Consider the following 25589-nt stretch of genomic DNA (forward strand, 5'->3'; position numbering starts at 1 on the left):
AAAATAGTATTCAATGCTTACAGTAGAGAAGTCCACCCATTGTTTCTTGCATATTTTCTGTAGGCCAAGTTACTATTTCATTCCAGACGGATGAGACACTTTCACTGTCAGGAATAAATCGTACACACTGTTTGATGTCTTTCATTTTATTCACCTCACTAGGTCTTTCTTATTATTGTAACACTTTTCATCTGGCAACTGTGGTTTCTTCCTTTGGTCAAACTTCAAGAACGAGTTAGCTTTCCGAAGACCATTAATAAATTCCACTGCTTCCAGAACTCCTGGAATTGATGATTTATAACGGGAATGATAAACCTCTGAAATATTTAGTAGTAACTAGTCAGCCCTTGGAATATCTCATTTCGACGTTTCAGTAGAAAAGCAAGTCTTCTTATAAACTGATGGCCACCACTTTTTGAAGTGTACTGTTTCATCGCCATCCACCAAATGCACGATGAAACTACAGTTTGCAGTTACTATAAGCTCCATTGATTCATGGGTTGCGCACATTCTCTCTGCTTTCTTGAGGGCTCTCTTTATTACCCCAAGTACCCAATAACATGGCAGGAATGAATGATCGTGGATAGGATAAAAATGTTCAAGCTTTTCAAACCTGTCTACCTCCACAAGAGCTAAATGTAGGCGCATCATTGTGTTGTTGTGTGTGTTCTGGCCGGGGAAGTTATCGGAAAACAGAAGTATGTTTTCCACATCCTGGGCTACATATTCATTGATGTAGCTTAATAGGAAGGTGCAAACTTCATCGGGTCCTTTCTTCGCATTCCCTTAGGGATAAGAGATAAAAAAACAGATGACCCTGTATGTAGACGGTGTATACAAAATACTGCAACAGTCAACTGGTGCAACTTCAAATGGTTCAAATGGCTCTGAGCACTATGGGACTTAACATCTGAGGTCATCAGTCCCCTAGAACTTAGAACTGCTTAAACCTAAGGACATCACACACATCCATGCCCGAGGCAGGATTCGAACGTGCGACCGTAGCGGTCGCGCGGTTCCAGACTGTGGCGCCTAGAACCACTCGGCCAGAACGGCCGGCAACTGGTGCAACTGTCGGGCCCCGATAGCTGAGTGGTCCTGCCGGCACGGTAGCTCAGCGTGTTCGGTCAGAGAGCCGGTTGGCCTCTGTAATAAAAAAAAAAACTGGGTGGAAGGATCAACAAAACGAACTCTAACGCATGTCGTGTGACGTCCGCAACGACCAAACACAACAACCGAACAAAATGAAAAAATAAAAAAAGTGGTCAGATTGTCGTCCAACGGGCCTGGGTTCGATTCCCGGCTGGGTCGGAGATTTTTGTTCGCTCAGGGACATGGTGTTGTGTTGTCTTCATTATCATTTCATCCCCATCCGGCGCGCAGGTCGCCCAGTGTGGCGTCGAATGTACAGTGTGTTAACTGTAAAACGCTGAGTTGCGAGGGGAGTGCGGGGAGAGGAGGAAGCAAGCATTGGCTGACGAGGGGAGTGGAGCTGTTTGGGGGACAAGGCACGCCTACGAGTCCAGTTGCAGTGCTCGCACTACAAATTGCGCGTCATGCTTACACGAAAGCAGACGAAAAGGCTTGGAAGTAAAACTTGCTTTAACTGTTGTTCGTAAACGAAACTGAAATCGTCATGTACATTAATATATATATATATATATATATATATATATATATATATATATATATATATAAATGTATGTATGTTTGTCTACTATGCGCTCACAAACTATTCATCCGATAATTTTGCGAGCATCGCTACGTAATACTGGTATCCTTCTAACCGTAGGCCTACCGGTAGGGGTTGTTGGCGACTCCCGAGATGGGCCAGCAACTGCCTCTTCACTCATTTTGATAATGTTTAGCACAACTGTACAATAAAAACACGCAGAACAGTACAGCGCAAAACAATAACGAAGCAGACGACAATGGCTACCTTGTACAACAGTCAGCACCGAGCGAGGTGGCGCAGTGGTTAGCACACTGGACTCGCATTCGGGAGGACGACGGTTCAATCCCGTCTCCGGCCATCCTGATTTAGGTTTTCCGTGATTTCCCTAAATCGTTTCAGGCAAATGCCGAGATGGTTCCTTTGAAAGGGCACGGCCGATTTCCTTCCCAATCCTTCCCTAACCCGAGCTTGCGCTCGGTCTCTAATGACCTCGTTGTCGACGGGACGTTAAACACTAACCACCACCACCACCACAACAGTCAGCTACGTAATGTTGGCAGCAGTCGATACTGCGTGCCTACCGAAGCCTCCCGACGTTTACCGACTCTACCGATTCAGGACTAGGAGAGGTCTGCCATCTAAAAGTTTACACGCTGTAATAAGACCTGCACCAAGGCGGCCGGACCTGTCCCGCAAAGGGAGTCCCCGCCAATGACGCCAAACGCTCATTTCCATTCCACTGGTGCAAGTAGAACAGCTCTGGCACCTGGACACAAGGAAAATGGTTCAAATGGCTTTGAGCACTATGGGACTTAACTTCTGAGGTCATCAGTCCCCTAGAATTTAGAACTACTTAGTCCTAACTAACCTAAGGACATCACACACATCCACGCCCGAGGCAGGACTCGAACCAGGGACGGTAGTGGACGCGCGGTGCCAGACTGTAGGGACACGAGGAAGTTGAACATTTTGGGTGTAGTCGAAACATAAGCAGTAGTTCTAGGATTAGGCTCAGACTGTCTTTTCCCATCGTGCAGATCATCATAAAACTTCTTAGATCTTCGGATATGGACAATTTTCTCAGCTACTGCTAATTGCTATCTCATTGAGGGTTTTTGACTTCATCTCAAACGTCAACTGTTCACAGGTGCTGCAAGTTTCTACTTTTGTTGCTGTTGTGGTCTTCAGTCCTGAGACTGGTTTGATGCAGCTCTCCATGCTACTCTATCCTGTGCAAGCTTTTTCCTATCTCAGTACCTACTGCAACCTACATCCTTCTGAATCTGCTTAGTGTGTTCATCTCTTGGCCTCCCTCTACGATTTTTGCCCTCCACGCTGCCCTCCAACGCCAAATTTGTGATCCCCTGATGCCTCAGAACATGTCCTACCAACCGGTCCTTTCTTCTTGTCAGGCTGTGCCACAAACTCCTCTTCTCCCCAATTCTATTCAATACCTCCTCATTAGTTGTGTGATCTACCCATCTAATCTTAAGCATTCTTCTGTAACACCACATTTCGAAAGCTTCTATTCACTTCTTGTCCGAACTATTTATCGTCCACCTTTCACTTCCATACATGGTTACACTCCATAAAAAATACTTTCAGAAACGACTTCCTGACACTTAAATCTATACTCGATGTTAACAAATTTTTCTTCTTCAGAAACGCATTCCTTGCCATTGCTAGTCTACATTTTATATCCTCTCTACTTCGACCATCATCAGTTATTTTGCTCCCCAAATAGCAGAACTCCTTTACTACTATAAGTGTCTCATTTCCTAATCTAATTCCCTCAGCATCACCCGACTTAATTCGATTACATTCCATTATCCTCGTTTTGCTTTTGTTGATGTTCATCTTACATCCGCCTTTCAAGACACTGTCCATTCCGTTCAACTGCAGTTCTAAGTCCTTTGCCGTCTCTGACAGAATTACAATGTCACCGGCGAACCTCAAAAGTTTTTATTTCTTCTCCATGGATTTTAATACGTACTCTGAATTTTTCTTTTGTTTCCTTTACTGCTTGTTCAATATACAGATTGAATAACACCGAGGAGAGGCTACAACCCTGTCTCACTCCCTTCCCAACCACTGCTTCCCTTTCGTGCCCCTCGACTCTTATAACCGCCATCTGGTTTCTGTTCAAATTGTAAATAGCCTCTCGCTCCCTGTATTTTATCCCTGCCACCTTTAGAATTTGAAAGAGAGTATTCCAGTCAACATTGTCTAAAGTTTTCTATAAGTCTACAAATGCTAGAAACGTGGGGTTTCCTTTCTTTAATCTTTCTTCTAAGATAAGTCGTAAGGTCAGCATTGCCTCACGTGTTCCAACATTTCTACGGAATCCGAACTGATCTTTCCCGAGGTCGGCTTCTACCAGTTTTTCCATTCGTCTGTAAAGAATTCGCGTTAGTATTTTGCAGCTGTGACTTATTAAGCTGATAGTTCAGTAATTTTCACATCTGTCGACACCTGCTTCCTTTGGAATTTGAATTATTGTATTCTTCTTGACGTGTGAGGGTATTTCGCCTGTCTCATACATCTTGCTCATCAGATGGTAGAGTTTTGTCATGGCTGGCACTTCCAAGGCTGTCAGTAGTTCTGGTGGAATGTTGTCTACTTGCGGATGAAAAAAGACCCTCATTAGCGCACCAGATCCTCATATCGGTGTTGTGTGTTGTGGTCTTCAGTCCTGAGACTGGTTTGATGCAGCTCTCCATGCTACTCTGTCCTGTGCAAGCTTCTTCATCTCCCAGTACTTACTACAACCTACATCCTTCTGAATCTGCTTAGTGTATTTGTGATCCCCTGATGCCTCAGAACATGTCCTACCAACCGGTCCCTTCTTCTTGTCAGTTTGTGCCACAAACTCCTCTTCTCCCCAATTCTATTCAATACCTCCTCATTAGTTGTGTGATCTACCCATCCAATCTTCTGCATTCTTCTGTAGCACCACATTTCAAAAGCTTCTATTCTCTTCTTGTCCAATCTATTTAACGTCCATGTTTCACTTCCATACATGGCTACACTCCATACAAATACTTACAAAAATGACTTCCTGACACTTAAATCTATACTCAATGTTAACAAATTTCTATTCTTCAGAAACGCTTTCCTTGCCATTGCCAGTCTACATTTTATATCCTCTCTACTTCGACCATCATCAGTTATTTTGCTCCCCAAATAGCAGAACTCCTTTACTACTTTAATTGTCTCATTTCCTAATCTAATTCCCTCAGCATCACCCGACTTAATTCGACTACATTCGCGTGACCGCTACGGTCGCAGGTTCGACTCCTGCCTCGGGCATGGATGTGTGTGATGTCCTTAGGTTAGTTAGGTTTAATTAGTTCTAAGTTCTAGGCGACTGATGACCTCAGAAGTTAAGTCGCATCGTGCTCAGAACCATTTGAACCATTTTTTTTCGACTACATTCCATTATCCTCGTTTTGCTTTTGCCGATGTTCATCTTATATCCTCCTTTCAAGACACTATCCATTCCGTTCAACTATTCTTCCAAATCCTTTGCTGCCTCTGACAGAATTACAATGTCATCGGCGAACCTCAAATATTTTATTTCTTCTCCATGGATTTTAATACCTACTCAGAATTTTTCTTTTGTTTCCTTCACTGCTTGCTCAATATACAGATTGAATAACATCGGGGAGAGACTACAACCCTGTCTCACTCCCTTCCGAACCACTGCTACCCTTTCATACCCCTCGACTCGTATAACTGCCATCTGCTTTCTGTACAAATTGTAAATAGCCTTTCGCTGTCTGTATTTTACAGCGCACCAGATCCCCATATCGATAGCAATTGAAAATAGGGATGACTTTGTGTTTATGACTCTTTCGTATGGAAAGTGTTGGGGTTGGGTTGTTTGGGGGAGGAGACCAAACAGCGAGGTCATCGGTCTCATAGGATTATTGAAGGATGTCGACCGTGCCCTTTCAAAGGAACCATCCCAGCATTTACCTGGAGCGATGTAGGGATGACGGAAAACCTGAATCAGGGTTGCCGGACCCGTGATTGAACCGTCGTCCTCCGGAATGCGATTCCAGTGCGCTAACCGCTGCTCCACCTCGCTCGGTGCGTTGTACATGCATCGCACAATTTACACCGATGTGTGCTGCTCAAACGCCTCGTGTTCCGACTGGTCGCCACCGATCACGGTCTTAAGCGTCACCGGAAGACAGTGCTACACATTCGCGTCTGACAAACATGCATCGCGTGACGAGATAATTCGATGCGTGCGTCGACTTTAAGATACCAGCAAGTGACTAATGGCAGATGTGCTGCAGGCCTGCGCTTCATGAAAATGCGCTCCTTGCGAAACGGATGTTATGCGGCCCTTACTGCATTTTATCTCGTGTTATCAGCGGTTTGTCATTACTCATATTTCCCGTCATGGCTTTCTACAGTGGTTTATCTTATCAGGAGGCTGTCTAAGAATGTCGCTTTCCACAATTGGAGTATTTTGAGATACAGTTTGCTTTCTTCAACATTTCCGTGACTGAAATTTCCTTAATAGTTTGCTGTGATTTGAGTGTCAGAGTCTTTAAATAGTAAAATGTCACCAATAGGAATTTTCTGTGACTTTTCCAAAGCATTTGACTGTGTGAACCATGACATTCTGTTACAGAAATTACAGTTCTACGTTATAAATGGAATAGCACATGCGTGGTTAAAGTCGTACCTACAGAACAGGAAACAAAAAGTTTCCTGATACGGGTCAAGTGATTTAAATAAGTTTGCGACTTCATCTGACTCAGGTGAAATTACATTAGGTGCTCCACAGGGTTCAATCATGGGTCCCCTTCTGTTCTTGATGTATGTGAACGACATCCCTTCCTATCTGTAACAGGAATCAACTGACACTGTTTGCTGATGATATAAGCATCATTATTAATCCGATAACAGAAACTCCAATTGAAATTGATACAAAAAAGGTCTTTGTAAAAGTCATTAATTAGTTTTCTGCAAATGGGGTTGCTCTAAACTTTGAAAAAAAAAACACAGTACATCCAATTTTCTGCTGCAAAAAGTACAGTTCCTTCAATAAATATAACACATCAACGGAAGTCAGTAGACGGGGTAGAGCATACTAAGTTTTGAGTGTACACATAGATGAAAATCTTACTTGTAAAATTCGTATTTTGGATGTTCTAAAGCGACTAGGTTCAGCAACTTTTGCAATCAGAATAATTGCCGATCTTGAGGATATAGAAATTAGTAAGCTAACATACTTTGCATACTTTCACTCTCTGATGTCATATGGAACAATATTTTGGGGTAACTCAACATTTAGACAAAAAGTATTCACTGCTCCAAAGAAACTGGTTAGAATAATGTGTGGTGTTCATAGTTGCACATTTTGTAGGCATTTTTTTTTATAAGATTGGCAATTCTTACAACAGCCTCACAGTACGTTTACTCACTAATGAAATTTGTTCTCAACAACATGGACCAATTTAAAAACAATAGTGACATTCGTGATTATGATACCAGATAAAAGAAAGACGTAAACTATCCTATCTTTGTCACAGAAAGGGGTAAAACATGCTGCCTTAAAATTTTTCTATAAATTACCAGATGAAATAAAATTTCTGATAGACAGCAGTAATAGCATCAGAAATAAATTGAAATCATATCTCCTTGACAACTGCTTCTATACCATAGATGAATTCTTGAGTAGGAATAAATAAATCTATAAATATAGTATATGCGTTTTGTGCCATTTAAGGGAATGGGTTAAATAACAGAAATATTAATCCTTAACTCTGTAATATATTTCTCAGGATCTATGCATCCAAATTGCGTGAAAATGTAATCACATGTCATCATCATCATCATCAGCCAATTCAATCATTAAATGATGTGGCCTCTTCGAGTCGCGGATTCAGGTAGGCTTTCAGCAGTCTTCTCCAAGTGGGACGGTCTTGGGCAGTTCTCTGCCAGGTGTTACCAGCCATCTTCTTGATGTCTTTGTCCCATCTGTCTGGTGGTCTTCCTCTAGGCCTCCGGTGCTCTCTCGGACTCCACTCCAGTACTAGCTTCGTCCATCTGTTGTCTTTTCTTCTTGCGACGTGGCCAGACCACTGCCATTTCAAGGAACCTACTCTCTCTAAGATGTCATTAACCTTCGTCACAGACCGGCTGTCATCTGCCCTTTTCCTGTCCTTTCTTGTATAGCCCAGCATTGATCTCTCCATGGCTGTCTGTGCTGTCCTAAGTTTCCCTTTTGTAAATGGGTTCAGTGTCCATGTCTCGCAGCCATACGTCATCACAGGAAGAACGCATTGATCAAATACTGCTTTCTTCAAATTTACTGGCATTTTTTGATCTGAACACTTTTGAATTCTTCCCAAATGCTTGCCAGCCAAGCTTGATGCGTCGATAGATTTCTGGCCTTATGTCTCCCTTCATATTTATAATCTGGCCAAGGTAGACATATTCACTGACCACTTCTAGCAGACTACATGTCAGTTCTAGTATAATATATTTGTCCAATGACTACCCATTTATCATCTCCGTTTCTTCTTGGTGAAGCTATTTTAATGGCGAGTAGGGTATGTTAAGCTACTGCCGACTCGTTTGTCACGATCGCTTCGCAACTGCTTGAATGTTTTAAAACTTGTCGTTCATTTTACAGTCTGTGTTCCACAGTATACGAGGGAAGTCTAGTAAGTAATGCATCACTATTCATTTTCCTCAGCAGTCTTTGGCTGAAAAAATTAGTACTTTGTTGTGGGATACCGTGAAATACACTCCTGGAAATTGAAATAAGAACACCGTGAATTCATTGTCCCAGGAAGGGGAAACTTTATTGACACATTCCTGGGGTCAGATACATCACATGATCACACTGACAGAACCACAGGCACATAGACACAGGCAACAGAGCATGCACAATGTCGGCACTAGTACAGTGTATATCCACCTTTCGCAGCAATGCAGGCTGCTATTCTCCCATGGAGACGATCGTAGAGATGCTGGATGTAGTCCTGTGGAACGGCTTGCCATGCCATTTCCACCTGGCGCCTCAGTTGGACCAGCGTTCGTGCTGGACGTGCAGACCGCGTGAGACGACGCTTCATCCAGTCCCAAACATGCTCAATGGGGGACAGATCCGGAGATCTTGCTGGCCAGGGTAGTTGACTTACACCTTCTAGAGCACGTTGGGTGGCACGGGATACATGCGGACGTGCATTGTCCTGTTGGAACAGCAAGTTCCCTTGCCGGTCTAGGAATGGTAGAACGATGGGTTCGATGACGGTTTGGATGTACCGTGCACTATTCAGTGTCCCCTCGACGATCACCAGTGGTGTACGGCCAGTGTAGGAGATCGCTCCCCACACCATGATGCCGGGTGTTGGCCCTGTGTGCCTCGGTCGTATGCAGTCCTGATTGTGGCGCTCACCTGCACGGCGCCAAACACGCATACGACCATCATTGGCACCAAGGCAGAAGCGACTCTCATCGCTGAAGACGACACGTCTCCATTCGTCCCTCCATTCACGCCTGTCGCGACACCACTGGAGGCGGGCTGCACGATGTTGGGGCGTGAGCGGAAGACGGCCTAACGGTGTGCGGGACCGTAGCCCAGCTTCATGGAGACGGTTGCGAATGGTCCTCGCCGATACCCCAGGAGCAACAGTGTCCCTAATTTGCTGGGAAGTGGCGGTGCGGTCCCCTACGGCACTGCGTAGGATCCTACGGTCTTGGCGTGCATCCGTGCGTCGCTGCGGTCCGGTCCCAGGTCGACGGGCACGTGCACCTTCCGCCGACCACTGGCGACAACATCGATGTACTGTGGAGACCTCACGCCCCACGTGTTGAGCAATTCGGCGGTACGTCCACCCGGCCTCCCGCATGCCCACTATACGCCCTCGCTCAAAGTCCGTCAACTGCACATACGGTTCACGTCCACGCTGTCGCGGCATGCTACCAGTGTTAAAGACTGCGATGGAGCTCCGTATGCCACGGCAAACTGGCTGACACTGACGGCGGCGGTGCACAAATGCTGCGCAGCTAGCGCCATTCGACGGCCAACACCGCGGTTCCTGGTGTGTCCGCTGTGCCGTGCGTGTGATCATTGCTTGTACAGCCCTCTCGCAGTGTCCGGAGCAAGTATGGTGGGTCTGACACACTGGTGTCAATGTGTTCTTGTTTCCATTTCCAGGAGTGTATTCTCGCTTCAGCCACCATGGCTTCATGAAGTTCCGATGTGTGACGGCTCTATAAGTAGCCTTCAAAATTACTATGGAGGTGCGTTCCAAGCAAGCAGCTGTCACCGAGTTTATTGTGGCGGAAAACAAGAACATCACAGAATGAGATTTTCACTCTGCAGCGGAGTGTGCGCTGATATGAAACTTCCTGGCAGATTAAAACTGTGTGCCCGACCGAGACTCGAACTCGGGACCTTTGCCTTTCGCGGGCAAGTGCTCTACCAACTGAGCTACCGAAGCACGACTCACGCCCGGTACTCACAGCTTTACTTCTGCCAGTACCTCGTCTCCTACCTTCCAAACTTTACAGAAGCTCTCCTGCGAACCATGCAGAACTAGCACTCCTGAAAGAAAGGATATTGCGGAGACATGGCTTAGCCACAGCCTGGGGGATGTTTCCAGAATGAGATTTTCACTCTGCAGCGGAGTGTGCGCTGATATGAAACTTCCTGGCAGATTAAAAAAAGGCAAAGAACATCACAGATATTTCATAGCCGCTTGCTGAATCTCTACGGAAATCTGGCAGTGAACAAAAGCACGGTGTGAGTCGCTGGGTGAGGCGTCTGTCTTCTTCGCAAGAAGGTCCTCCAAACCTGTCCGGTATCCCACGTGTTGGCTGGTCGCGCAGTTGTGACTGTTGGAACGTGCGGACCCTCTCGTTTGAGGTGATCCACCGATCACAATCATACACCTCGCTGCTCAACTGGATGTCTCTGTGGGCAGTGCTGTAACACCTGTTGGGGTACTCAAAGATGTGTTCTTCCTCGTCCACACTATAGCTCGGATCTCACACCATCCGACTTGTATCTGTTAGGAGCAATGCAGGATGAGTACATGGACGATGGGGATGTTACTCATGTAGTAAGGTCATGCGAAGACCAGTATCATTTGCAAAGCGATTTAGAAAAGATTGCTGTATGGTGTGGCAGGTGCCAGTTGACGCTAAATAACGAAAAGTGTGAGGTGATCCACACGAGTTCCAAAAAGAAATCCGCTGGAATTCGATTACTCGATAAATAGTACTATTGTCAAGGCTGTCAAATCAACTAAGTACCTGGGTGTTAAAATTACTTCAGTTGGGAAGACCACATAGATAATATTGTGGGAAAGGCAAGCCAAAGGTTGCATTTCATTGGCAGGACACTTAGAAGATGTAACAAGTCCACTAAAGAGACAGCTTACACTACACTCGTTCGTCCTCTGTTAGAATATTGCTGCGCGGTGTGGGATCCTTACCAGGTGGGATTGACGGAGGACATCGAAAGGGTGCCAAAAAGGGCAGCTCGTTTTTTATTATCACCTAATAGGCGAGAGAGTGTGGCAGATATGATACGCGAGTTCGGATGGAAGTCATTAAAGCAAAGACATTTTTCGTCGCGGCGAGATCTATTTACGAAATTTCAGTCACCAACTTTCTCTTTCGAATGCGAAAATATTTTGTTGAGCCAACCTGCACAGGTAGGAATGATCATCAAAATAGAATAAGAGAAATCAGAGCTCTAACAAAAGTTTAGGTATTCGTTTTTCCCGCACGCTGTTGGGGAGTGGAATGGTAGAGAGATAGTATGATTGTGGTTCGATGTACCCTCTGCCAAGCACTTAAATGTGAATTGCAAAATAATCATGTAGATGTAGATGTAGATCTAGCAAGACGTTGGCTCCGATGTCGAGCAGTAGTGTGGTACCATGCAGGCATACAGGACCTGCCAGTAAGGTGGCGTAAGGTCGCCGCATTGAACGGAGTTTGTATTGAGAAGCAGGGTTTGTAGCGAAAGTGTGGGGAATAATACGCTCTATTGAAATCCCGAATAAAACCAATCGTATTTGTGGTATTACTTGATTCGATCAAAGCTCGTTATGAGGACCATAAAATAAAAAAAAGTAACAAAGTGTCTACTTTTCATCGCACATCCCAATATAGTGTTTTACAACTGGGTGGTGTTGTTGTTGTTGTCTTCAGTCCTGAGACTGGTTTGATGCAGCTCTCCATGCTACTCTATCCTGTGCAAGCTTCTTCATCTCCCAGTGCTTACTGCAACCTACATCCTTCTGAATCTGCTTAGTGTATTCATCTCTTGGTCTCCCTCTACGATTTTTATCCTCCACGCTGCCCTCCAATGCTAAATTTGTGATCCCTTGATGCCTCAGAACATGTCCTACCAACCGGTTCCTTCTTCTTGTCAAGTTGTGCCACAAACTTCTCTTCTCCCCAATTCTATTCAATACCTCCTCATTAGTTATGTGATCTACCCATCTGATCTTCAGAATTCTTCTGTAGCACCACATTTCAAAAGCTTCTATTCTCTTCCTGTCCAAACTACTTATCGTCCATGTTTCACTTCCACACATGGCTAAATTCCATACAAATACTTTCAGAAACGTTCCTGACATTAAAATCTATACTCGATGTTAACAAATTTCCTTTCTTCAGAAACGCTTTCCTTGCCATTGCCAGTCTACATTTTATATCCTCTCTACTTCGACCATCATCAGTTATTTACAACTGGGTAATGTTGCATAAAAAGATACCCAGCGGATGGCAGCATGGAATGGGTTATGGGGATAGTGAGGGGGAAATAAAGGTGGGGGAGTGGAAGGGAGTACTCTGCTCTCATATCACCCATTCTATTCCTTCTCCCTGCCTTATCTCCTCTATCCAAGTCCGCCTCACCCCACTGTCTTGAACCCCTCCACTACTTCACCCTTTCCCACCTCCCTCCTCCCCCACCACATCCATCCAGCCATCCACCAGCTATCTATTTCTGTTCATAGTTGTAAACCACACATCAAACTGGCTTGCAGTTCCATAAAAATACGATGGGTGCTTGGCAACAACAAATGTAAAAGCTTTCCTGCATTCTCTACCTATAGTATAGTATAACAGACACTTCATACACACACCAAGAAAAGTTTTGCGTTCCCAGAACTCCTGAAGATAGACGTTGGCTGTGGATATTGAATCACAGACACAGTCCCTTTGACTGTTCAGAGATGTCACAAAACTACCCAAAGATGTAAACAACCATGCATGAGCAGCGACTATTGGACGGAGGGGGTCCGACAGTCGGTCAGTTCCAGTCATTCCACCAGGAAGGAGGTACGCAGCTCGTGGTGGTTAGTGGTGGTTAGTGTTTAACGTCCCGTCGACAACGAGGTCATTAGAGACGGAGCGCAAGCTCGGGTTAGGGAAGGATTGGGAAGGAAATCGGCCGTGCCCTTTCAAAGGAACCATCCCGGCATTTGCCTGAAACGATTTAGGGAAATCACGGAAAACCTAAATCAGGATGGCCGGAGACGGGATTGAACCGTCGTCCTCCCGAATGCGAGTCCAGTGTGCTAACCACTGCGCCACCTCGCTCGGTACGCAGCTCGTGTTGTCTATAGGTCAACCACGCCTAGACGGTCAATACCGCTGTTCGATCGCGTCCGCATTGTTCCTGTGTGCCAGGAAGTACTCTCAACAACGGAAGTGTTCAGGCATCTCGGAGTGAACCAAAGCAAAGTTGTTTGGACATGGAGGAGATACAGAGAGACAGAAACTGTCGGTGACTTGCCTCGCTCAGGCCGCCCAAGGGCTGCTACTGCAGTGTATGACCGCTACCTACGGATTATGGCTCGGAGGAGCACTAACAGCAACTCCACCATGTTCATTAACGCTTTTTGTGCAGCCACAGGACGTCGTATTTCGACTCAAACTGTGCACAATAGGCTGCATGATGCGCGACGTCACTCGCGACGTCCATAGCGAGGTCCATCTTTGCAACCATGACACCTTGCAGTGCCGTACAGATGGGCCAAACAACATGCCGTATGGATCGTTCAGGATTGGCATCACGTCCACTGATGAGGTCGCATGTGCCTTCAACCAATTGTCGGAGACGTGTTCGGAGGCAACCCGGTCAGGCGGAACGCCTTAGACACACTGTCCAGCCAGTGCAGCAAGGTGGATGTTCCTTGCTGTTTTGGGGTGGCGTTATGGGGGATGACGTACGCCAGTGGTGGTCATGGAAGGCGTCGTTACGGCTGTACGATACGTGAGTGCCATCCTTCGACCGAGTGTGCTACCATATTGGCGAGAGATGCGTCTTCATGGGCAACAATTCGCGCCCACACCTTGTGAATGACTTCCTTCAGGATAACGACATCGCTCGACTAGTGGCCGGCGTGTTCTCGAGACATGGACCCTATCGGATATACCTGGGATCGATTGAAAAGGGCTGTTTATGAAGAACGTGACCCACCAACCACTCTGAGGGATCTACACCGAATAATCGCCGTTGAGGAGTAGGACAATCTGGACCAAAAGTGCCTTGCTGAACTTGTGGATAGTATGTCAGGAGGAATACAGGCAGGCTTCACTGCAAGAGGACGTGCTACTGGGGGGGGGGGGGGGGGGGAGAGATTAGTGTTTAACGTCCCGTCGACAACGAGGTCATTAGAGACGGAGCGCAAGCTCGGGTGAGAGAAGGATGGGGAAGGAAATCGGCCGTGCCCTTTCAAAGGAACCATCCCGGCATTTGCCTGAAGCGATTTAGGGAAATCACGGAAAACCTAAATCAGGATGGCCGGAGACGGGATTGAACCGTCGTCCTCCCGAATGCGAGTCCAGTGTGCTAACCACTGCACCACCTCGCTCGGTGTGCTACTGGGTGTTAGAGGTGCTGGTGTGTAGAGCAATCTGGAACACCACATGTGATGGTCTCGCTGTATGGTGCTAAAACAAGCAACGTGTGGTTTTCATGAGCAACAAAAAGGGCGAAAATGATTTTTATGGTGCTCTATGTTCCAATTTTTTGTACAGGTTCCGAAACTCTCGGAACCGAGGTGATGGAAAACTTTTTTTGATGTGTGTACTTAGTTTCTTATAATGTTTATCATTCATTTTTAGACCTGATGATAAAAAGTGTAGAACACATACGGTAAAATACGAGTAAACAATAAATTTTAGAAGCTGTGGTATTCACGTTCTCCATATCTTTTTGCATGTATTGTACAGTCCTATCTTTACGTGTCATGGTATAATGTTTTCAATTTCTGTTTGCAGGGAGACAGATCGAATCTGAAACATGGGTTGCAAGTGGATTATGCGTTATGTCAGAATTAAAAAGCTGCACAAAGAAGTGTCTCTGATGGAGATTGCAGACGAACACAGAAGGAAGACTGGCCAGGTTCCGGTGATTGCAGTGGATGGACCCAGGTGTGTGTGGTATCTGTACGAGAACTGTGACTTCTGCTGTGGTGGGCAGTACAAGGAGTTCCGGGAGGCGTGCAAAAACTTCGTGCGCCAGTTCAGAAACTGCGGCGTGCGTCTCGTGTTCTTCTTCCACGGACTCAGACCCGCTGAAAAATACGAGAAATGGGTGCAAATGGCCAAGGACAACGTGGGGAAAATTAATCAGGGGTTGCAAAATCTACACTTGGGAGGTGGTAAAGCGCTGGATCGTGTTCGGCTTCCCGAAGGGTTGGTACCGTGTGCCCGGGTAATCTTCAGGGACGAACCATCGACAGAGGTGCGTCTCTGTATGGGAGACTACAACGGTGAGACTGCCGAGTATGCAGCGAGTTGCGAAAATTGCCTGGGAGTCATGTCCAGCAATGGGAATTTTCTGGTGTACAAGAACATACCAAACCTGTTCACATTCGACAGAAGGCTGCAGTTAAACAATGGGGTGAGGATGTTATGCTTTTGCCCGTCAGACATCGCCTCAGAGATTGGCGTCGAGCGTGAAGACATGCCAGCATTTGCGACGTTCTTAGGAAATGATACAATCGAGACAGACGAGTTGGAAAACGTGCATAAGCGGCTAGGTTGTAGTTATGAGAACTTACAGGAACTCGTCTGTGCTGTAGCGAAGCTGGTGAAGGGTAAAACGATAGAGGAAATGTGCCAGAGCGCATTTGGTGGCAGGTGGCGAGAGTTATTCGAGAGCGTGTTGGCGGGAATTGGCCAGTATGACTACAAGCCAAAAGTATCTGAGGCAGCCGCTGTGAAGGGATCCAGGTGGTCGGAGGTGCTCCGGAGCATTGAAGCGAAACACAGATCAGGTGAGATACCTGCAGTTATACTGTCTGTGGCTCTGCATCGGACATTCAGATTAGGAGAGGTTCTCGAAGACTTGGCACATGCCAAGTACAGTAGCATGACGACAGCAGAAGTCCTCCAGCCTATGAGGCACAGAATGTACACTGTGCTGCTGTGGGAAAGTGGAGATGGCCCATTCCGCGTGGAGGAACAGATGACCAGCAGCACAGACCGATACCAGTTGCAGGTGGACGTCGACAAACGGCTGCCGCGCAGTGTGGTACACCCGGGCCTGCTGAAACTGTGGACTGGAGATCCAGAAACACGCTGGCGGCTCTTCAGCTGGGTAGTGGGGACCCCGGATCCAGACGGGTCCACTCTGAGGTCGCTGGAACCCCAGTGTCTGGTGGTGCCAGCCGTCGCCCTGCACTTCCTCCGGCACGAGGCAAACCTTCTGAGTCGCCACGAGGCAGAAGTCTTTGCCGTGGTCGCTGTCACTGTGGGCACTTTAACAGCCGAGCAGTTGTCCAAGAAGAGGATCCTTACACCAGACCCACGTGCCATTTACCTGTCGACGCTGTTCGTCCGCACCGCCCTGCACGTGTTGGATGTGGCCGCCGTGTGCGGACTGTTCTTCCCACGGGAGGCCGACTGCCAGTTGGACGCCTACTTTGATGGGAAGTTCTTCCATGAACTCTACCTCAAGGCTAAGGCCCAGTCGTTCGCAAGGGTTGGGATTGACGCTCCTTGGGACCCTACCTACCTGGACCCGATCCACAAGTTTCTAGATGTAATAGAAGGCAGCCACACTGATCGTCAGTGAGGAATGCACTGTTTGATTATAATTAAACATACCACGAACCCTACCTCAAGGCTAAGGCCCAGTCGTTCGCAAGGGTTGGGACTGACGCTCCTTGGGACCCTACCTACCTGGACCCGATCCACAAGTTTCTAGATGTAATAGAAGGCAGCCACACTCATCGACTGTGAGGAATGCACTGTTTCATTATAACCAAACAGACGGTACTCTGAGTGCTGGCCTGTGGTCTGCATATATCACAGGATGCTGAAACGCGCTTTAGTACCCTATGATGACTGCAGCACTCAGGATATGGCCAGATTAATTGTAACCACTTGGTATTATTAGACCTCACGTTAATTCAGTATGGCCAATTTCTAACTTCCCAATTACATTTTATTTTGTAATATATTCGAGATAATTCATCTGCTGTGATTACATAAATATACTGACATTTTAACTGATTTTATTCTCCTCAGCTCTGCAGCCACATCATACAGGTCAACCTGACCCAACATTTCACCGATCAGTTTTGACACCAACTCCAGTGAGAGCACTATCTGCTAAAACTTGCGGGTCATCTTTCCTGTTAGGTTTCACCAAAGGGCCACATTATGGCGTAGCAGCAATGATTTGTCTTGCAGTCCTTTGTTTCTCCATGGTGTACAAAAGTGCTACTGTTCACAGTAATGCTGCCTCATATTTTGTTTCATATATAAGCTCATTTCGGCTTTCTTGCATCCATCAGTACATTTCCTGACGTTGTAGATGGACATATGTCAAGTCTGAGTAAAACACTCTTGCAGTCTGTAGTTACTGGATGTAATTTTTTTTTCAACAAAATTTCAAAGCTGTTCGATAATTTGCTGCTGCACACACACATAGGTTGATGTGGCGTGCTGATATCATCCAGTAGCTGATAATACACATGATGACACCATTAGATGCTGCTACTACACTGTCAGCTTTATGAACAGAATTGGAAGACAGTATGCTGCTTCATATTTTGTTTCATATATAAGCTCATTTCGGCTTTCTTGCATCCATCAGTACATTTCCTGACGTTGTAGATGGACATATGTCAAGTCTGAGTAAAACACTCTTGCAGTCTGTAGTTACTGGATGTAATTTTTTTTTTCAACAAAGTTTCAAAGCTGTTCGATAATTTGCTGCTGCGCGTATATTGTAAAATGTTTTTTTTTAAATCATCTTACAGTTGCAAATATGAAGTCTTACAACTAGCTGTCAAACTTGTATTTCTGCAACAGATAGTAAAGAACATGTTATAAGTGCAACAAAAATTATCGACACCTTTAAAATATTGCTGAAAACAATATTACATCCAGTAACTACAGAGAGCTATAATATTATACTCAAAGTTGACATCATCTACAATCCTATGGTCTGTACTGATGAAGGCAATAAAGCCGACATAAGCTTATGTACTAATATAAAATATCAAGCAGCATACTGTCATCGAGTTCTCTACATAATGTCCTAATGTGCCACAACATATGTTGCAGTTCCCCCACTAAAGAAACTTTCCACATTTCCTGATTCAGTGTTGACTGAATCGAAACAATAACTCGTCCTTCACACACAAGTGCTGATGTTTTGTGGTATATCCAGCAGTAGATTGTACATCTGATGACACAATTACATGTTGCTACTATCATTTCAACCATCCTAATCCAGTGGAGATTCAATCGAAGGCAGTGATATTGTCCAGCAGTTGATTACACACCTAACGACACCATTAGATGTTATTAGTATCCTTTCAAACTTCCTAGTTCAGTGGTGACTGAATCGAATAGAAACAATGGCTATTCCTTTAATTTTTCTACCCCTTCATTGGGGGTAGTCGCTATAATGGTGACAATGTTATTGAAATTACGTCAGAAACAAAATAAGAGGTGGCTCAAACTCCCCCATTGTCAACAACGCACTAAAATCGAACTGGCCCTCCTTGTCGTGAATTCTTTCCAAATACAGAACTGTTGTTTGCCAACGGTTTCATTATGGAATGGAAACTGAATAACGCTAAAGTCGAATCTCGATGCAGGTGTTGTCAGTTGCCATGTTCCATTAAATTATCGTACAAAGTTATATTTTCAGACATTTATCTACCCATTACAGTCAAAAAATGTACACATAAGGTATTACACGTTACATCCAGACGTGAGTAGATTTTGGATATTTGTTTCTAATTTCATCCGTTAGAAGGCGTGGACGACTTCACTGTAATGCAATTTCTAAGTAACTATGTGTCCAGGAGGAGACAAGAAAATAATTTCTTTGAAATGAATGACTTTCCAAGTAATTATGATTACCATAATTTTTGAAGCGTGGTGACTAATTAAAACATTAGAGATTCATATTTTGATATAACAGTGTATTCATTCAAAAATATAAAGATAACACACTGACGACATTCCAGTACTGCAGTGATTCTGATTCAGATGACAAACTGACAAGCTATTACAACCACACTAAAATGATTCCCTAATCGTTTTTGAAGTTACTATCTATTAATTTCATTCTGCATAAAGAATATAAGAATGCATGGTTTCACGGCGATATGTACTGATAAAATTCTCTTGAGCTTCCAGCCACGTCAAGTCGTTGTCAGCACCTGACAATGGCCGAGGAGTTCTCGGGCGAAAGCTCGTGGTTTTTTAACCACTTGTCGTGGCTCGAAGATCGAGATAATATTATTTGCATACAAGGAAGTTGCCTGACTTAAAATTATACAAATTCTTTAGACAAGGTAAACAGCAACACAGAAAGCAACAAATGGTAAGTATTTTGAATAAATTTTCCCTCTGCAATGGAGTGTGCGTTAATCTAAAATTTCTTGACAGATTAAAACTGTTATTCACATCTGGACTCGAACATGGGAATTCTTCGAGTTTCTGCCAGCAGTGTTAGTCCTGCAGGATTTCAGGGAAACGTCTTTCAGCCTGAAGGACGAGCCGTGGGTCGTGTTCGAATGGCTCAGTTACTGTAGCACTTGCCCAAGAAACACACAGGTCTCCAGTTCGAGTCCCAGTTGCGCTCCCGGTTTTAATATGCCAGGAGGTCTCGAAGGTAGGCGTTCCTAAGAGAGTTCTGGTGTTGTCTCAGAAGAGGAGAGATTTACGTTACTAAATGGCTGAACCAATTCATCGTTCAAGGTATGTGGCCATAGTTTTATCTGCAGGTTGCCTACCTAATGAATTTTAGAGATAAGAAAAATTTATTTTTCAACATTTCATATACAATTCAGGGTGACAATTATTGAACTATAGGTGGCTATACGGGTAGCAGGGGCTGTGTGGCGTGGACTGGGCGGTTTTTTAGGTTAGAGGGTCTTGGGAATACACAAGCAGGGCTTCAGTCACAAAGGATGCAGGATGAACACAGGAAGAACGTAGATATAGGAACCATTGCTATAACTGTTGTAGCCGAGCGGTCTCAGGCGCTGCAGTCATGGACTGTGCGGCTGGTCCCGGCGGAGGTTCGAGTCCTCCCTCGGGCATGTTCGTCCTTAGGATAATTTAGGTTAAGTAGTGTGTAGGCTTAGGGCCTGATGACCTTAGCAGTTAAGTCCCATAAGATTTCACACACATTTTTTTTAACTGTTGTAAATTGTCGTAGCTGTGTTGGAAAAGTACCAGAGCTCCAAGCGCTAATACAAAGCACTGATGCTCAGATCGTTATAGGCACTGAAAGCTGGCAGAAGCCGGATATAAGCTCAGCCGAATTTTTTGGGAAGAACCTAACGGTGTTCCGAAAGGATAGGATAAACACGGTTGGCGGTGGCGTGTTTCTTGCTGTCAGAAGTAGCTTAACTTGTTGCGAAATTGAAGTAGATACTTCCTGTGAGTTAGTATGGGCAGAGGTGGTTGTTGGCAACCGGAATAAAATAATAACTGGATCCTTTTACCGACCTTTCAATTCAGATGACGCAGTTGCTAAAAGGTTCAAAGAAAACTTGAGTCTGATTTCAAACACGTACCCGACTCATACGATAATAGTTGGTGGTGATTTTAATTTACCTCGATTTGTTGGCGAAAATACATGTTTAATTCCGGAGGTACGCTTAAAATGTTATCCGAAGTTGTGCTAAAGGCATTCTCTGAAAATTATTTACAGCAGTTAGTTCATGAGCCCACGCGAATAGTAAACGATTGTGAAAACACACTTGCCCTCTTAGCAACAAATAATCTTGAGTTAATAACGAGCATCAAAACCGATTCAGGGATTAGTGAACACAGGGTTGTCGTAGCGAGACTGAATACTGTAATCACCCAATCCACGAAAAATAAGGGAGAAATATACCTATTCAAAAAACAGATAAAAATTCATTTGACGACTTCCTGACAGACAATCTCCACCCACTCCAAATTAATAATATAAGTGTATATCTCAAGTAATATAAGTGTAGACCTAAAATTCAAAGAAATAATATCGGCAGCAATTGAGAGATTTATGGCAAATAAATTAACAAACGACAGAGCTGATCCTCCTTGGTACACAAAACGGGTTAGAACACTGTTGCAGAATAAACGAGACAAACATGCCAAATTTAGACAGACGCAAAATCCCCAAGATTGGCGATCTTTTACAGAAGCTGGAAATTTAGGGCAGACTTCAATGCGAGATGCCTATTACAGTTTCCACAACGAAACTTTGACTCGAAACCTGGCAAAAAATCCAAAGAGATTCTGGTCGTATGTGAAGTATGTTAGCGGCAAGAAACAATCAATGCCTTCTCTGCGCGATAGCAATGGAGGTACTATCGAATACAGTGCTGCCAAAACAGAGTTACTAAACACATCCTTCCGAAATGCCTTTACAAAAGAAGACGAAGTAAATATTCCAGAATTTGAATCGAGAACAGCTGCCAACATGAGTAACATAGAAGTAAATATCCTTGGAGTAGTGAAGCGACTTAAATCACTTAATAAAAGCAAGTCTTCTGGTCCAGACTGTATACCAATTAGCTACCTTTCAAAGTATGCTGATGCATTAGCTCCATACTTAACAATCATACACAACCGTTCGCTCGACGAAAGATCTGTACACAAAGACTGGAAAGTTGCACAGGTCACACCAATATTCAAGAACTGTAGTAGGAGTAATCACTAAATTACAGACCCATATCGTTAACGTCGATATGCAGCAGGATTTTAGAACATATATTGTGTTCGAACACTATGAATTACCTCGAAGAAAACGGTCTATTGACACACAGTCAACATGGGTTTAGAAAACATCGTTCCTGTGAAACACAACTAGTTCTTTATTCACATGAAGTGTTGAGTGCTATTGATAAGGGATTTCAGATCGATTCCGTATTTCTGGATTTCCGGAAGGCTTTTGACACTGTATCACACAAGCGGCTCGTAGTGAAATTGCGTGATTATGTAATATCGTCTCAGCTATGTGACTGGATTTGTGATTTTCTGTCAGAGAGTTCACCGTTCGTAGTAATTGACGGAAAGTCATCGAGTAAAACAGAAGTACTTTCTGGTGTTCCCCAAGGTAGTGTTATATTCCCTTTGCTGTTCCTTACGTAAATTAACGATATTGGAGACAATCTGAGCAGCTGTCTTCGGTTGTTTGCAGATGACTCTGTCGTTTATCGACTAAAAAAGTCATCACAAGATCAAAACAAACTGCAAAACGATTTAGAAAAGATATCTGAATGGTGCGAAAATTGGCAGTTGACACTAAATAACGAAAAGTGTGAGGTCATCCACATGAGTGCTAAAAAGAACTCGTTAAACATCTGTTTCACAATAAATCAGTCTAATCTAAAAGCCATAAATTCAACTAAATAGCTGGGTATTACAATCACGAACAACTTAAATTGGAAGGAACACATAGAAAATGTTGTGGGGAAGGATAACCAAAGACTGCGTTTTATTGGCAGGGCGCTTAGAGAATGTAACAGACCTACTAAGGAGACTGCCTACACTACGCTTGTCCGTCCACTTTTAGAATACTGCTCCGCAGTGTGGGATCCTTACCAGATACGACTGACAGAGTACATCGAAAAAGTTCAAAGAAAGGCAGGACATTTTGTATTATCGCGAAATATGGGAGAGAGTGTCACAGAAACGATACAGGGTCTGGGCTGGACATCATTAAAAGAAAGGCGTTTTTCGTTGCGACGGAATCTTCTCACGAAATTCCAATCACCAACTTTCTCCTCCGAATGCGAAAATATTTTGTTGAGACCGACCTCCATAGGGGGAAAATAAGGGATATCAGAGCTCATACGGATATATATAGGTGTTCATTGTTTCCGCGCACTATACGAGATTGGAATAATGGAGAATTACGAATGTTGTTCGATAAACCCTCTGCCAGGCATTTGAATGTGATTTTTAGAGTATCCATGTAGGTGTAGGTGAAGATATGAAGTACAACCGTCGTAATTTCTGAACAGCTTGCGTTAGGACGTTCAAACTACACGATTGCCCGTGGGGATTGACGGGAATTAGTATGCGTGTGGACGGTTTAGTTTAGCGACGAAGCTCTCTTTCATTTCGATGGTTTCGTCAATAAGGAACATTGGCGCATTTGGGGACTGAGAACACGCATTTCGCAATCGAGATATCTCTTCACCCTTATCGGATGACTGTGTGGTGTGAGATTTCCAGTCACGGAATAACCGCTACAATATTCCTTGATAGCACGGTGACTACCGAAACGTAGATGAAAGTTTTGGAAGACGATTTCATCCTCATTATCCAGAGTGACATTTTGACAAGATGTGGTTCATAAAATACGGAGCTCGACCCCATAAAAACAGGAGAGTATGTGATGTCCTGGAAGATCACTCTGGGAGCCGTGTTCTGGCTCTTGGATGGCATGGATCTCGATTGGCCACAGTATTCTCCGGATCTGAGCACATGCGATTTCTTTTTGTGGGGCTGTATTAAAGGCAACGTGTACAGCAATAACCCCAAAACCATTGCTTAGTAGAAAACAGCCATTCATGAGGTCATCGATGTTGCGACACTTCAGCAGAATTTCGCTATTCGTCTGCGCCACATCACCGCGAATGATGTCAGGCACTTCGGACGTGTCGTAACGTAAATCCGAATATCTGTACTGACATTTACCTGTGGAATATAGTGTGCACGCCGTAGTTTCCAACTAAATTTACATTTCTTTCATATAATTCAATAACTGTCGCTCTGTAATTATTGTCAGAATTAAAAAATTCAGAAGTAACCTACTCATTAGAAGGTATAATTTTACTTTAAATGCCAAACACATTAATTAAAATACAGAAGATATGAACTGTCTCTATGTCTTCTGGTAGCACAACTTACTGCACAGCAGTTACCATAATTACACTACCGGCCATTAAAATTGCTACACAAAGAAGATAACGTGCTACACACGCGAAATTTAACCGACAGGAAGAAGATGCTGTGATATGCAAATGATTAACTTTTCAGAGGATTCACACAAGGTTGGCGCCGGTGGCGACACCTACAACGTGCTGACATGAGGAAAGTTTCCAACCGATTTCTCATACACAAAGTTGACCGGCGTTGCCTGGTGAAACGTTGTGATGCCTCGTGTAAGGAGGAGGAATGCGTACTATCACGTTTCCGACTCTGATAAAGGTCGCGTTGTAGCCTATCGCAATTGTGGTTTATCGTATCGCGACATTGCTGCTCGCGTTGGTCGAGATCCAATGACAGCAGAATATGGAATCGGTGGGTTCACGAGGGTAATACGGAACGCCGTGCTGGATCCCAACGGCCTCGTATCACTAGCAGTCGAGGTGACAGGCATCTTATCCGCATGGCTGTAGCGGATCGTGCAGCCACGTCTCGATCCCTGAGTCAACAGATGGGGACGTTTGCATGACGACAACCATCTGCACGAACACTTCGACGACGTTTGCAGCAGCATGGACTATCAGATCGGAGACCATCGCTTCGGTTACCCTTGACGCTGCATCACAGACAGGAGCGCCTGCGATAGTGTACTCAACGACGTACCTGCGTGCACGAATGGCAAAACGTCATTTTTTCAGATGAATCCAGGTTGTGTTTACAGCATCATGATGGTCGCATCCGTGTTTGGGGACATCGCGGTGAACGCACATTGGAAGCGTGTATTCATCATCGCCATACTGGCGTATCACCCGACGTATTGGTGTGGTGCACCATTGTTACACGTCTCGGTCACCTCTTGTTCGCATTGACGGCAGTTTGAACAGTGGGCGTTACATTTCAGATGTGTCACGACCCGTGGCTCTACCCTTTATTTGATCCCTGCGAAACCCTACATTTCAGCAGGATAATACACGATCGCATGTTGCAAGTCCTGTACGGGTCTTTCTCGACACAGAACATGTTCGACTGCTGCCCTGGCCAGCACATTCTCCAGATCTCTCACCAAATGAAATCGTCTGGTCATGGTGGCCGAGCAACTGGCTCGTCACAATACGCCAGTCACTACTCTTGATGAACTGTGGTATCGTGTTGAAGCTGCATGGGCAGCTGTACCTGTACACGCCATCCAAGCTCTGTTTTGACTCAATGCCCAGGCGTATCAAGGCCATTATTACGGCCAGAGGTGGTTGTTCTGGGCACTTATTTCTCAGGTTCTATGCACCCAAATTGCGTGAAAATGTAATCACGTATCAGTTCTAGTATAATATATTTGTCGAAAGAATACCCGTTTATCATCTGCGTTTTAATGGCCAGTAGTGTATATTTTTCCGGTAGTTGAGAATGAAAGCATTCAGCGACTTGCTGGTTTGCACGTACTTCCAAAACTTCTCGTGGCTACCGCTACTATATGATGAAAGGAGACATGGTTTATTTCTTCCTACATTAGTGGTGTTTG

General features: G+C 44.7%; 1 protein-coding gene and 1 non-coding gene across 2 annotated transcripts in view; one reads left to right on the forward strand and one right to left on the reverse strand.

Annotated features, from left to right (window-relative positions):
* The window catches only part of LOC126214958 (constitutive coactivator of peroxisome proliferator-activated receptor gamma-like), a 30153-nt gene extending 13402 nt beyond the window's left edge, over positions 1–16751 (forward strand). The window contains exon 2 of the mRNA XM_049941593.1: positions 14951–16751. Within this exon, the coding sequence (XP_049797550.1) occupies positions 14973–16751 (1779 nt within the window). The 5' untranslated portion in view covers positions 14951–14972. The remainder of the gene's footprint in view (positions 1–14950) is intronic.
* On the reverse strand, positions 14469–14541 carry Trnaa-cgc (transfer RNA alanine (anticodon CGC)). The gene has a single exon. It is a non-coding gene; the product is annotated as a tRNA-Ala (tRNA).
* Positions 16752–25589: the final 8838 nt, after the last annotated feature.

This window comes from Schistocerca nitens, chromosome 12 (genome assembly GCF_023898315.1).
Source record: "Schistocerca nitens isolate TAMUIC-IGC-003100 chromosome 12, iqSchNite1.1, whole genome shotgun sequence".
In the NCBI taxonomy this organism is placed as follows: Eukaryota; Metazoa; Arthropoda; class Insecta; order Orthoptera; family Acrididae; genus Schistocerca; species Schistocerca nitens.